Source organism: Hippocampus zosterae, chromosome 12 (genome assembly GCF_025434085.1).
Source record: "Hippocampus zosterae strain Florida chromosome 12, ASM2543408v3, whole genome shotgun sequence".
NCBI classification, from domain to species: domain Eukaryota; kingdom Metazoa; phylum Chordata; class Actinopteri; order Syngnathiformes; family Syngnathidae; genus Hippocampus; species Hippocampus zosterae.
Genome location: NC_067462.1, coordinates 1,799,116 through 1,814,419, shown reverse-complemented (window position 1 = coordinate 1,814,419; position 15,304 = coordinate 1,799,116). Strand labels below are relative to the sequence as shown.

The 15,304-nt window shown below is 46.6% G+C and overlaps 1 protein-coding gene across 2 annotated transcripts; it reads left to right on the top strand.

Moving 5' to 3' along the window:
* The first annotated feature begins 1,924 nt into the window (after positions 1-1,924).
* Positions 1,925-15,068, top strand: mlphb (melanophilin b). 2 transcript variants are annotated; one of them, XM_052081577.1, is made up of 13 exons: positions 1,925-2,065; positions 6,386-6,607; positions 7,150-7,301; positions 9,679-9,720; positions 10,129-10,175; positions 10,273-10,365; positions 10,543-10,681; positions 10,773-11,029; positions 11,681-11,758; positions 11,857-12,096; positions 13,953-14,099; positions 14,174-14,242; positions 14,625-15,068. In XM_052081577.1, exons 1-13 carry the CDS (start codon positions 1,941-1,943, stop codon positions 14,661-14,663), a joined length of 1,650 nt encoding a protein of 549 aa, XP_051937537.1. In that variant the 5' UTR covers positions 1,925-1,940; the 3' UTR covers positions 14,664-15,068. The 2 variants fall into 2 exon arrangements, with proteins under 2 accessions (XP_051937537.1, XP_051937538.1); XM_052081578.1 differs by lacking the exons at positions 1,925-2,065; positions 6,386-6,607 and adding an exon at positions 6,929-7,023.
* Positions 15,069-15,304: the final 236 nt, after the last annotated feature.

Sequence of the window (15,304 nt, the reverse complement as noted above, 5' to 3'; positions counted from 1 at the left end):
AGAGAGGGAGGGGACGTCGGATGCAAACAATACGCTTGGAAGACTTTGATGTCTTTTCATCTGTTTAACTGTGCTTTGTGCTGTCACGTGAAATCCGAGGGATGGTGTCCATTCAACATTTTCCCATCCGCTAAGAAGGACATTTTGGAAATGAACTTTTACAAGCAGTGTGATTCTCAACGCTTTGGAATCAAAAGCACATGAATAGATGGCTCTCCGCGCCATCTTACGTAACATGCATGACATGTGACATGAGATTTTTTTTTTTTAGCTCCGTTTAAGACGGCGTACCCATGAACCCGAGCCCCCCCCCCCCTCCGACCCACGTCCCCCCGTAGTACACGGCCTTCAATCAAATACTGTCTGTCAAATGAAGGCAACCGATTAGCCTCCCCCCCCCACTGCCCCCTCTCTTCTTTTTCTTCTTCTTGCCCCCCCCCCCCACCCTTGTTAAGTGGACATGTGATCAGAAGTGCTGGCAGCCGCCGCTGGCATTTCCCCCGCAGTTGACTCGCCGTGCCTTTGAGGCTCGTCGCTCCGCAAGGTAAGCAAGCTCCACCATGTCTCCACATGTCAACGTGGCGCGCTTTGACCTGCTTTTTTGAATCACCTCGTGGACGCGTGCGCAGCATTGTAGATATACTCAAATTTTTGACATCATCATTACTATAATTTTTTTTTTTGGGGGGGGGGTTGCTTTTTGCGCAGATCGTGCAGCAGGTCACATTGAACTTTGAACATGGGTCTATTATAAAACGTGTGTGATAATATTTCCGTGCTGTACTATTTGACAACTGCATCTGTCTGTCTCTGAAGCTAATGCTACGCCAATTTTTATTGTCTTGAAGATGTACCGCCATTTTAAAATGACACCCGGGAAATGTTCATTCAAAATATACTTCCCCCTCTTTAGTTAAAATTATTTTAACTATTTATTTTATTTTTTTTAAATTTAATTTTATTCAAAAATGCTACTTTTAAAGATACACACATTTTTTTTTCTCAAAATCATTTTCCTTATACGACAGAACATTTTTGTGAAACTTAACACCCCAAATTTTCTTGAAAATAAAATTGACAAGAAATCAAAAGGAAACCGTAAAAAAAAAAAAAAGTAGCTTTTTCCTGTTTTCCTTTAAAAAGGCTCTCTCTTATTGAAAATATGTTGGGGGTTGGGGGGTATTTCAAATATAATATATAGTTTTGCTGAAAATGTAGGCTCCTGCTGTTTGGAAAATGGAACCCATACAACTCAAAATATATGAAATTTCCTTTAAAAAAAAAAATGTAAATGCTTTTTTTCCAGTGAGAAAAATGTTAAATGTACGTATGTTTCCCTTAAAAATATATATAAAATATAATATATATATATATATATAATGCTCTTTAAAATTTACACGTGTTTTACAGAGAATTCCCCCCCCCCCCCAACTTGTGCAGAAAATCAGCAGCGCCACCGCCCAATAGCTGTTTAGCTCATCCACATGTTTTATTAGCAGGCATGGAAGAGTCTCACGCGGCCGGCCCGCACCAGAAACCGAACAGGAAGTTGAGCGTTTTGGTTAGAAGCAGCGTCATACTTGGACACATTGCAGTCTTCATTACTTTAGCAAACAAATGTTGAAAGAAGGCTGTTTCCCGTTACCACTCAAATTGTCATTTTCAACATGTTGGCACATGGCAACCCTGCATCGTCTCCATTTAAAACGGTTCCAACGGATTTGTTCTTGATGCGCTGTGTTTTTGCGCCGAGTCTCGTGGTTAGCCCAAAGGTATGCGTGTCACCACCCACCACACAGATTGATTTGGGGCTGGTTCAAATACCACACGCACCTTTCGGGGTGATATTAGGAGATGGTTTGTGATTTCAATTTCTGTCTTCCAGAAACCAAAGAGCCGACGGGCTGGTGACGCGGGCCTCCGAGGGCCGAGTCACGGGAATGCAGGGCACGGTGACCGGCAAGGGGCTGGATCTCTCCAAGCTCACTTACGATGAGGCTGCACACGTGTGGCAAGTTGTTCAGCGGGATTTCGACCTGAGGAAGAAAGAGGAAGACAGGCTTGGGTAAGAAACTGGATACAAAATGCACCGTTTTACCTCATCAAATTCCGATTGGGAAAAACCCGAGCGAGGGGCTGAGAAACTCAGCCCACATTAAGATTAGCCAGACGAAGCGATTTGGGCAACGAGATAGAATGCCCTTTTTCAAGTCTCCCTGGCGAGGTGTTCCGGGTAAGGGGCTCCTGGGGAAGACCAAGGATGTGCTGGAGAGACCGTGTCCCATAAGCTGGCCTGGGAACATTTCGGGGTCCCCGCGGAATGAAATGGACGAAGTGGCTAGGGAGAGAGAAGTCTTGGCTTTTCCGCTTTGGTTGCTGCCCGCCAAACCAACACCGGATACGCGGAAGAGGATGGGCGAAGGGGAAACATTGGATGAGTTTCTTCGCTTGGAAAGACTTGCGATGTCGCTCTCCCCCAAAAAAATAGCAATCTGAAAATTTGACTGGGAGTCCCAAATTGGAATCAGATGTCTGATCATCACGCCCATTTCCGCCGTCACATTTCCACGTGATGCTCGAGAGGCTCTGGTGGACTTTTTGGGCAATATGCATCTCAAGTCGCAAAAAATCTTTGGAAAGATCGATCGAGACGCCAGTTCAGTGCGCCTCAAAGAAATCCTTCTCGGCTTACTCGAGGAATAGAAGCTCAAGATGGTTGTCTGATCATAAACGGCCTTTATTGACTTTTTGTTATAATTTCCTGGCTCGTCACACACGATTATGAGGTCACGTCACTTTCTTCTGTCACCACCAGAAGCTGATTTGTCACCGTTTTACTCACATTATCAATGTCGTGCCCGCCCGCTCCTTGGAGTCTGCTTTGGATCATACACGGGGGATAAGAGTGGCGCACCGGTACAGTTTCCCGAGAGAACTTTTTGCACTTTTCCATTCTGTGCAGAGAAGACACGGGAGAGCATCACTTTGTCTGGGAACAATCTGTTGCTTAAGTCTTTACAGCTGTTTGAGTCTAAGTGAACGTTTGGCTGATGTCCTCACATTCCGCAGGCTAGCCAGTGAAGCAAAAAAAAAAAAAAGGCTGGATGCCACATTTTTTTGCCCCACGGACCAGTTTAGTGTCAGACAATATTTTCAGGGACCGGCCTTGAAGGTGTGAAAGATGAATACAACAAAATAATATGATGCAACTTGCATGTAAACGGTGGTGTTTCCCGAAACAGAATGATTAACACGAATCTTGACACGAGGAACGTCCTATATGGTTACAACCCTCTCTGGTCGCTATGGTAACATTTAAACCTGCCTTCAAAATAAGATACAGAGTGCATGAAAAATACAGCTTACCATCGCCGTATGTTATGCAGAGTGGGATTGGTGCGTGGGAATCTCCCGTTGAGACATATACGTATTTTACGGCCTTTTCCCCTTCCCAAAGAAACTTTCCAAAGACGTTAGGTTTTTTTTATTCATTTTGCTAGGTCTTGGGTTTCATTTTAGCGGTAACCTATGATGTGACTGAGAAGCGCGCCTTGACCTCTGTCAAGAGTGACATACTGTAGACGGACGTAACGGAGTTTCTGGTATTTTTTCAAAATAAAACACATTTCAGTGCGTGAAATAAATAAAACATAAGTAATGGAAGTTATTTATTCTTTCTCTGCGGCCCGGTTACCAAACGACCCATGGACCGGTACCGGTCCGCCGCCCTGGGTTTGAGGACCGCCGCTTTAAATCACATATTAACGTTAGAAAGTGTCGAACAGGCGGTCTCTTCACTTCTGGCGCTGAAATGCGCAAATGGCGCTCTTGGTGGTGCCGAGAGCTTGAAACCAAAATGGCCAACTTCCTGTTCGTACAGGTCTTGGAACTTGAGTCCAATAATTCCACCAAATTTTGTGCTGAGGCTGAGGAAATTTTCCACCAAAATGGTTGTTTCAAACAAAAATGGCTGACTCGCCATTCGGTTTCAGATCACCCAATTTTGTCTTGTTTTTTTCCCCCCCAAATTTACTGAAAGCACTTCTTTTCAACGATATCTTAAAACACTGGAAGAAGCTGCCATTGATTCACATCTTTATATATTTTTATATTCACATCTTGTAAACGTTTACGAGCGTACCTCTGTATTCAACCACGCAATCATTCTCCTTAACTGCATCGGGCAGGCCGTTAGTTTTTCCCCCAAAAACATCAGAGAAGGATTTGACCTCACGCCATGAACATCAAGTGGCCTAAATAATAAAGCCAATCCGATACTGGCACGAACGGAATCGAACTGACTTGAAAACGAATGCTAGCCAACGCACTGAGCCTGGAAACAAGAAACAAGTTGCTTGCCGCACGTATCTCATTTGAATAACTGAATCTTGTCTTGTTGACCAAATTTGTGCGGGATGTTTCACATTAGGCCATAATTACAGGATGGTTCATGGCCAGCAGCCAAATCTGCTGAGGTTTAGCAGCATATTAACAAAGTAGTGTATTTCATTTAACCTATTGATCTGGACAATGATCTCATGATGCGAGCCGGAGTGAAAAACAAGCATCCTCTCATTCCTTCTTGGTTGTCCTGCCAGATTCCGCCAAACAAGCCCATGTTTGATCTCTGGGACTAGTTGCCCGATTTCTTTCTTCTTCTCTTCCTTCACTTTTACGGCCAGTACGTTTTGAATGCCATATTTTCCCGATTATACGGCGGCCGTATTAAAAGGCTTAGTGTCAGTTACAAGTGCTATTTCTGTGTTAAACGCATACCCAAGACGCGCCGTATTATTGGACGCAGGCACTGGTAAAACCTAGCTTAAAAAATACGATAGCATGCATGCACGCTAGCATCTGTTTTTCCAAATCGGCGGGTATTTAGCTACGTACTCAAGTTATTTTGGGATCAATCCTCGTCCTCAAATCCATCCAAGTCCTCATCTGCTGTCTGTGAAGTGAACAGATAGGCAAGTTCACAATTACAAGAACATTTAAGGCTTTTAAAGTGCGCCTTTTGGTCGTGAAAATACGGTCATGGGCATCATTTTGCTTCAGGTCGTGGCACATTTGCTCAAAGCGCTGAAGTCATTCATAAAAGAAACAACGCCAAGTCAAACTAAGGGAAAGGAAGGATGTGTTTGTTGGTGTAGGACTTTTGCTTGAAGTCTCGAGACCTCTCAGTATAAAGCCTCACTGTGGCGCAAACAGCAACTTGCCAGACGTGCCTCGCGGTTATTTACTCAAAGTATTTGCAAGGTTCAAATGGATTAGATACACTGAACATTGTCAGACGCACAGCTCGATTTTTATTTTGATTTTTTTGGAGGGAAGAAAACAACCGGTAGACTTACAGTTTCATTCATACTAGATAAAACATTAGCTTGGGTCCCTTGTTTAGGATTTTTTTTTATTTCTGAAATGAAAGTCTTCTATATGAGAATTCATATGCCTGATTTATTTATTTGTATAGTGTCTGTATCAAGTCCCTTGAGACAATAACATATCATCATGCGCATCTCCTTTGTTTCATTCATTCATTCATTCATTCATTCATCTTCCGAGCCGCTTGATCCTCACTAGGGTCGCGGGGGGGTGCTGGAGCCTATCCCAGCTGTCTTCGGGCAGTAGGCGGGGTACACCCTGAATCGGTTGCCAGCCAATCGCAGGGCACACAAAGACGAACAACCATCCACGCTCACACTCACACCTTGGGACAATTTAGAGTGTTCAATCAGCCTGCCACGCGTGTTTTTGGAATGTGGGAGGAAACCGGAGCACCCGGAGAAAACCCACGCAGGCCCGGGGAGAACATGCAAACTCCACACAGGGAGGCCGGAGATGGAATCGAACCCGGTACCTCTGCACTGTGAAGCCCACGTGCTAACCACTGGACTACCGGGCCGCCCCTTTGTTTCTTCATTGGTATTTATTATGACTATTAAAGCAAATTTTGAGGGGAATGAACGTCTTTGGAAATTCACCAAGTTTTGAAAGAGTGTTTTTGTCCATCTCAGGAGGCGGCCATTTTACCACTTGCTCTCGCCTGAATGTGACATTGATCGCAGTTGCTCAGGGCTCAGGTCGTGATCAATCCTTAACTTACCTGTTTTCTGAAGCCGAGCCACGATTGGTTGTTACCTGAGCTCGACCGACTGTGATGTCATTTTCAGGTGGGAAAATGGCCGCTCCCTGAGATGGACAGCAAAGGATGCATTTTACCACTTACCTCCTTTCCCACAAACTTAATATTAATCTGAATGCCGTGTTTAGACTAGTGGGGGCTACACAGGATATATTGTGAGGAAATTTGGGGGTGGGGGGGGGGGGGGTTGACCTCCCCTTTGTGCAAATATTCAATATTGCTTTGATGTTCTTCCCTTAGAGAGCTCAAGACCAAGATTGAGCTAGAAGACTGTAAAAGAGAGATGCTGGCCGACTGGGCGAATTTGACGCAGTCTCACTGCATTGGCTGTCTGAAAGCGTTCAAGTTCTTGGTGAACAAGAAGCGCCGATGCCTGGACTGTCATCTGCCCATCTGCGGGGCCTGCAGCCATTACAACAAAAAGGAGCTCGGCTGGGTGTGCGCTCCTTGTCACATGGCCAGGTAGGAAACGTTGCCAAGTGAAGAAGCCCTTTGTCGGGATAGAATCTGGTCATTTGCCCCACCCCCCACCCTCCCACCCCCAAGCACGACAATGGGAAAAATTGTCGTCTGTGCTCTGTTTCCATCTTGCAATGTCGTTAAACATCATAAAAGCACAATTGCAAATGAAAGCTACCACTTCCTGTTGCGTTTTGGGCAAGAGTCCGGTGCCAAAATTGTGCCTAGGGGATAAACTGGAGCTGGTGGCTATTTTTTTTTTTTCTCCGACTTCTCAAAGTGAACTTCACAGAGGTAACGTGTTTCTGGTGAGTATTCTGTATGCGTTTTTTTTTTTTAATTTCCATTGCCTTCCAAGACTGATCAGATCTCTGGAAAGTGTCGAGCTCATTTCAGATGAAAGATTACAAACCACAGACGTAAGCAGCATCAAATTTGAGCACAAAGGCCGCACACGGCGCTTGCGGCCTTCTTCCGTTTGCTTGTTGACCCGTCGTTCTGTTTATTTGTGACCCCCCCCGCCCCCTCTGTGATTTCTCCGAAAGGGTCCTTAAGATTGGCAGCCTGGAATGGTACCACAAAAACATGCGAATGCGCTTCAAGTGTTTTGGCAGCGCCAAGGTGATGCGATCGCTCTTCAAGAGACTCCGTGGAAAACACGCGTACTCTTCTGATGATGACGATGATGACGATGCAAGTGAGTCATCGCATTTCTTTTGCCCTCGTGAAGGTCTCAGGTGGGCTGGAGCCACGCATTCCCAGCTGTCCGGGAGCCACGCCCCCAAGACTGGTTGCGAGCCAATCGCGGGCTCGCCGCGAGAGTGAATTTGTTTTTGAGTGACACGCAGCTCATCGAATCGCCGTTGCAATGGCGGATCCGTGTGAAAATGTGCGGGAAGTCAAATGAAAGAGTGGCGCTCTCGGCAAACACTTTTACGACTTTTCAGAACAGAGACTGAATCTCAGCAGCTGGAAATATTTGGCAGTCAGCAATGAAAGTCGGTGCGTTTTGGGAGGCAGTTGGCAAGCGGAAAAGAGAACCGACGCGCCGCTCGATTGTTGTAATTGTATCAATCAGCATCAACTTTCTGCCACTGATCTTGTTCGGGGTTCGGGAGGCGGAGCCTCTTCCGACTGCTCGCCAGTCGTAACAGTTTCTGCGTTGCAGAGAATGATCCCACTTGTAGGGTTCAGTTTTGGCTTGGGGGTGTTTTGTGTAGAACCGTGGGCTCTCCAAGCAGCTCTAAATGGAACACGTGAAGTTTTGTCCGCTTCTGGGGAACGATCCAACCCTTCCTGGCCCACAGGACACGCAGGGAACAGGGTTGAGCTCAACTGCTCTCCATGACTCTCCCCCGGATGTTCTTCTGTGGGCGAGCGCACAAGATGTGGAGGGGAGCCTGTTTTCACTCACGCAACGAGACAACCCCGATGCGGGACATTATTTAACAGCTGGATGTAGAACTGTTGGCGAGTCGACGCCATGACAAATGGCGCAAAATCGAATTCATTTGTGCATTTGTCAGCCATACATACTTCCAGGTAAATCCCAGACAAAAAAAAACCAACCCAAAAAGAAAAACCTAATAGGGGTTTAATGGTGCTGCTCAAGGAGCTAAACCCCCCCGCCCCCCCCCCAAAAAAAACAAAGTGATTTGCGTGAGCGTCTTCAATCTTGTGACATGGAGTCGAGGTTTTGGGGGATAATATGTCATACATTAGCGGCCTGCCAAATCTCTGATGGGATTTAATCTTTTCCATCATCCCCCCCCACACCCCCCTTTCTGGCTCCTCGCAGCTGCAGCCACAGTTTTTGTGGGGTCTCTGTCAGCTTTTTTTTTTCCCCCGTCCTCTGGAAAGATCGCATGTTCTCGCCACTCGGGACCAACCGGTGGCGGGAATTTAGGATCTACAAACACTTGCTTATTGTTTGTAAGTAAGAGTTTTCACCTACTGTGTATGTACTTCGGTATTTATCTGCAGATGATGATGCAATGTTAATAAAGACGCACCGAGTCGATTGCGGTTGGGATCTTCAGTGACAGAGATTTGCAGAATTTATGACTCTGGCGTCTTTAACTCCCTTTTTGTCGATTGGACAACGCGCCAGCTGTCATTTCTTCATCCTCTCCCCACTCGGTGCCGATGAATTTGTGGAAGCCCGTCCAAATAAATCTTCACGCCACAGCGTGTAAATCAAGTCTCCGTGTGAGATCATCGAGACGCGAGTGAATTGTGCAGATGCAGCTGTGCGCCGGTACCGCTCGGAACTGAGTCACACGATTGGGGGGGGGGGGGGGGGAGGATGCGGAGCGAGCGCCGGTTGGCAGGGCTTTGCTCAGCGGACCTTGTGATCGTCCGGTCACATGTCCGCTGAGGAATGATACGATCTGCTCCCAGAACAAAGCTCAACTTCGCCAATGTTTGTTTGGATGAAATCGGTTCCGGAGCGAAGTGGCTCCAAAATGCAAAACAACTAATGACATGGAAATCCAATTAGACCCCCCCCCCCATCTCGCGCCCCCCCAAAATTAATATCCAGTGCTCACCGGCTGCTCGGCAGCAGACATTCATGTGACTGCGGGGATTAAATGCATCTTGCATGACTTCACACGGGTTTGCCGGGCCTGTGGGCCGTCTGCTTTCTTTTGTGGTCCTTGGGGCTCCAAAAGCACGCAGGGTGTCGTCTTATAGCGGCAAGCTGTGCTTTTCATGTGCATTTTTGTTGTCTAAATCGTCCGCAAAGGAGATTTTTGGGAGCGGCGCCGCGTTCAAACGGTTCGCTTGCCTGCCTCGCCGTTCTGAGGCCGCCGGTTCAAATCTCCACCCTTGCCTGCCTCTGTCGTGGAGTTTGCACTCGGGCACGTTCCCAAAGTCTGCGTGTCAGATTGGGTGAATTATGTGAACTGCCCAAGTGCGTGAAAGGGAGTGTGAGTGGTTGCTTCCTGGTGACCTATCCGGGGGTTCTCTCGTCACAACAACAGCTGGGAGGGGCTCCGGCTCTCCCTCGACCCAAATGAGGCCAAGTGCCGTCGAAAGTCAATGTGAAGTTGCTTGTTTTGTTTTCCCCGCAGAGCATCCCAAATACGACACGCGGAGCAACCCTGAAGTCCACAGTAAGTCCGTCCTACGTACTGCAAAGCCTCCCGAAAACATTTTGGTTCACAATTTCATATCGCTCGCTGACCTGCGCCACTCGGCTTTTGTTCGGATGACGGCCGGAGGCGGAGCAAGGACTACTCGGTCTTGCCAACTTTGTTGCGACTTTGTCCCGAGCTTTAGCGTTCGTTTTGACGTCAAGTCTTTGAAAGGCAAAGCTGACTTTAGGATTCTGGTACCAAATTTTAACCTTGTATCGTAGACGGATGATGACAAAACATCCGATTTTTTTGCTCAGCGATTGTAGATGTAGCTAGCATACGGCAAGGTCGGCGCTAGGCCAAAAACTCCCCCGCTATCAAAAATACTATCTAATATCTATAAATATAAGTATCCATGCATTGATGTCATATTTTCTCCACTAGCTCTTGGATGCGAAGACAGTTGTATGGCTTCACAACACTATAATCAGGTACAGTAGATGAGCCCGGAATCTTGGAAGTCGTCATGGTGGAGCTCATCGTAAAAAAAACGTTCTTGATGATTTGTTTATTTTCTGCTCCCGCAAGATGAAAAAAAACAGAAGGCGTCTCACCGTCGACCCCATCGATTTTGGTTTGCGCCGTGACTATTTCGCCGAATCGAGACGATACTCTCACCAGGTATGCACCGTGCAACCAAACTTTCTACTGAAATGGCTTCAAAACAAAATGGCTGCCGTTCCAATCAGATCCAATTCAGATCCAATTCTCGACTTTGACTCGTTTTACATGTAGTTGCCACGCAAGTTGAAAAAATGAAATTCAAGAACGTCATCTCTCACTGACGACTTCTTCTAGATTCTGGCTCCTGATGACATCAAGTTGATGAATCTGGGCAGAAGGGAGTCCGACATGGCTTCTGTTTTCCAACAATTTTTGAAAGACCAACGCAAAGTTCCGGATGTTGGGTCTGTTCATAGCTTGACTCCACAACAAGGTAAAGAGTCCGAGAAAATTATGGGATGAAAACATCTTTGGTTATGATTTGGATTTCTACGATTTTTTCGTTTGTTTGTTTTTTTGCGTAGATGACCTTGTCTACTCAGAAAACCGAACGGTTCAGTCTTGCTGCATGTCCGGGCTCAGCTACTCTTCTTGTGGCAGCGGGAGTGCCGGGGAACCCCGGGGGGGAGGCAGCAGCTACTTCCTGGGCCCTGATGATGATGACGATGATGATGAGGAGGACGATGATCTGCGACGGGCCTTTCCGGTTTGCCGAGCTCATTTAGGACCCCGTGACGATGTGTCCCAGGAGAGCCTCAACTACCCCAACCAGCCGCCACAGGTCAATTGTCCTTTACGATCCTTCCATCTATTATCTACCCCACGTGTCTTGATCAGAGTTCAACTGGCGCCTGTTCCAGTTGATTTTGGATGAGAAAAGTGGGCCACACCCTGGAAAGGTCGATCACAGGGCCCATGTCGATCGACATAACCATTCATAGTTACGGACGATTTCAAGTGTTTGTTTTTTTAAAAAATATGTATTTGTTTGTTTATTTGTTTATTTAAGATGATTTTTGGCAAGAAAAATGGGGTACACCCTGGACTGTTTGCCAGTCAATCACATGGGTAATAATGGATATAAACGATTGGTCATCCACACTTGCATTCACACAGATGGCAATTCGAAAAACGTTTTATGGGGACGTAAAAGGAAACCCCCGCGCTTTCCGAGAAAAGGGCCTCACGTTAGCGCAGCCAGGCCTTCTTTCTGCAATGCATGTCTTGTGTCATGCTCAATTCGTCTCACAGCGAGCCTCGCGGCACAAAGGGAACACAAAGCGATAGCGGAGCAGATGTCGATCGTCAGAGATGGTTCTGATGGCTCCCAATGGCTGCAGTTTATTGTTTGTACTCAAACGACCTCGGCGAATTCAAGCCACGGGAAGAAAAGTTCAGAGTAAACAATAGATGCGCCGATGGCGTCCCACAGATCGCCGACCTGAGCCGACGAATGTCAGCCATCGAGAACCTTTTAAGCCGCCTGCAGATCACTCCGACCTCCTCCCAGGTAAATCGGATGTCACGGTTCTCTCAAAAGCAACCATCCTCTTGATACGTATGCCGCGGCCAGCCACCCGAAAGGCGTCTGACGCTTGTTCCCTGCAGGGCATGGAGACTCCCGGTGGCCGAGAGAGCGCCTCTCCTCTCTCCGGGTGGGAAGACGTGGACGTGGAGGAGCATCAACTGAGACGAAAGCTGATCGCAATGGCGGGCGACATCAGCGACCGCAGCCTGAGTTCCGACGAGGCCGAGTCCAGCCAAATGTGGACCGGAGTACCTTGCAGATCCACTCCCGGAAGAAGCTCGCTGGTCCCCAGATTGAATGAGCCGACCGACTCTCAGAAGGTAGAATGCGTGTGCACCAAAGCTCGAGTCCAAAAAGTTGAGCGAGGAAGGCGTCCAAAAAGGCTCTCTTGGCGGGCCATCTTGAGTCAGGTGGTCCCGTCTCCTATCAGTATTTCACTCTGAAGTAGGGCTCTTTAGAAACACCCGCATTTCAGCAACGTTTTCAAGTTTGCAGAACGATGATGTCAAATATCTCTGAATGGATCCCACAATCTTCCCCAGGGATTAAACAGCCGGACGTTTGTAGGCGCTCCACTTAGACGTGTCTTTCGTTTCCTTCTGCTTTCTAATGCAAAATCAAATCAACGTTCCTCGGGGAGTCCTGAATAAGCAATCAATGAGCACGTCAATGAACAGAAACACAACACAAGAAGACATTAAAACTGACGAATGAGGTTGTTGATAGCCGTTAGGATTTTGGCTAACAACCTTCGCTACTCCCGACAGCGCCAACTCCTGCTTGATTCGCATCAACACTGCTCGGATAAGCAAAAGCCAGACTTTGAGGCCGACATTAGTGTTTTGTTTTTTTCCCCCTTTATTTTCATGAATGCCTCTTTGACATTTTTAGGCATTCATTCAAAGCGTAGGGAAAGGTTTCTTTAAGCTCTTTTATTGTGATCCGATTTTAGGGAGGGTCAGGGTTCGGGTCAATCCGACGCATCATCATCGCTGGTAATGACTAGATGAGATATGGTCATGGGTGTAGCGCTGGACTGTTGAATGCTTGCCATCCACAGCCACGGATTTGAATCATCTCACACGAGTAGGAACAGAAGTGGCAGAAGAAGAGGCTTCAACCACCCGGATTCGACTGGGTGGTCCGGCATGACTTTGCGCGCTGTTTTACATTTTTTTTCTTGCTAGTAAAATGGGGGGATGGAATGGGGGGGGGGGGGCAGTAGCCTTCCATTTTGAACAGGAGTCATCAATCAACTTATGGTATACATTTCACTCTGTACATTCGGATAAGTGCAGCATGTCATGAAAGGAGGGAAAACATCAATCCTTTGAACAGAACATTAATGAAAGCCAGGACAGCGGTTGGTGCGGTGACAGCTTTATGGCGATGTTACTTGAAACTTCCCCAACGAGAGACGCGTTCTTTTCATTTTACACGACACGATAACATAAGGGTTAAACTTTGCTACTGCCTCACTGCTAGATTGTTCCCACTACCGTTCGGAGCTCTCATTGGTTGTGGAACAGGCTTCTTCCAGACCTCCGGGGATGAATGTTCCACTACAGGCAAACGTGTCAAGCAGGGCCGAACGCAAAAGCGAGCGAGTTTTTTTGGGGGGGGCGGGGGGGGGGGGGTCTGGCTCAAATTGAGGCCGAGGTGCTACTACCATCCTGACCGTGCGCCATGACATGCACGTCTTCTTCAAACGTACATCATAAAGGCCTCTTCTCAGAGTCCACAAACTCTTGGGTAAGGATTCATAAAGTGAACTTACAAGTTGTGCAAGGTGAAAAAAAATGATGTTGATATTAAAACATTTATTGACATGACGTCATCGTTCCCATATTGATCGTGCATCCCGAGTGCGGACACGGAGGCGTACCGGAGCTCGGTGAAGGAGGACGCGAGCCGTTGCTTCGGGTCTTTCCTGTGTTGCTATGGCGCCTCCGTAGTGGCGGAACACCGCAACTGCACTTAAAATACAAAGCTACCGCAGAGGGACATGAAACCCTCAATCAGCACAACTGGAGCTTTATGCCGTGTTGAGCAATATAAATCCGGAAAATTTTGAACGCAGGAAAAAAAAAAACTTGATGTTTACCGCAATTAACGTGTCCGGCAATATATGGACTTCTCCTCTAGTCGTATTTGTCTGTTTTTTTTTTTTTTTCAGAAAGACTGTTCAATCGAAAGCCTGCAGGATAAATGGCAAGGGGAAGGCTCAAAGTCAAGCTTTCGACAAGGTTCGACAGCGTTACTCTTTGAGCTGGAGGACAAGATCGCCCGAGCCGCCGCCGACGTGCAGAACGCCCAGACCCAAGTGAGGAAAACCTTGACCTGTTCCCACCTCCAATCCAAGCAGCTGCATTTCTAGTCTTTCTTTTCTCTTCTAAGGTGTCGTACATTGAGAACCGGATTGCCGCTCTCAACTCCGGCGGCATGCCGATGGAACAGCGACGAAAGGTAATGACTTGGAATTTGCCGTGGCATTCTAAAGACACAAGATTGCGGCACCAACTGTTTGATCCGAGAGTAATGATTGGTCTGTACTTGTACACAATAGCAAATTAGAGTGCAAAACCAAAAAGGCCCTTTAGGGGGCACCTGAGTGACAATAAACAACATTCATCATGTTAAGATTGTCGTTTTTTCAGACCAGAGCAACGTTTGTCAAGCGGACTTCTTTCACTGCCGTTCCTTATGTGGCTGACTTTACAGCACTATGTTTTTTTTTCTTCCCCAAACGTTTGCTATTGTTTGCTTCCATCTACTGGAGGAGCAATTGCCTCATAGATGCTGCCGCTCCACATTCCCTGCTTGAGATTGTTGCCTTTCTGTCCTGCAGGAAACGTTCATGAAACAGGACTCACAAGGAGAAGACTAAGCCTAATGTGAGATTTTCATGAAAAGACAATCGATTGGACAATGACTTGTCCTGTTCTGGTTGTTTCTCACGTACATCTTTAAACCAACAAAACGACATATTGGACGACATATTTGACACATTGCAGTATGTTAACGCCTTAAAATGATAAGAATGGAAAAAAAATAAAATTTGCTTCTAACTTTTAAGCAATATAGAATTGCATTGTACTGACATTCCTCTTTATTTTTGGGAGTTTTTATATTCTGTATGCACCTTAACATCAATGTATGCCATTTTTAATTTCACTGATTTGGAGTCATTTTAGGTATTAACATTCCTTGTCTTTTTTGGTCTTGATAGAACGATCGCCAAATCATTTTCTCTTCAATCTTTTTCAGACCTAATAAAGAGCTTTTTCCATGATGATTGCCCCGTGTTCTGGTTTTGCTGTGTTGTCGCAGCGGCGGTTTGCTTCCCGCGGTTCGTCGCCACGAAGGCTATTTCGCTGTTTTCTGAGAAAAATCTGCTCCCTATAATGACGTTTACGTTATGAAGGCATTGCCGGCAAAATCGCCAAATGGAAAATGAATGTCATGAAACTACAATTTCATAAAACTATTAATACTACTGCTCATACGCTAGTACGGCTAACCCAACTA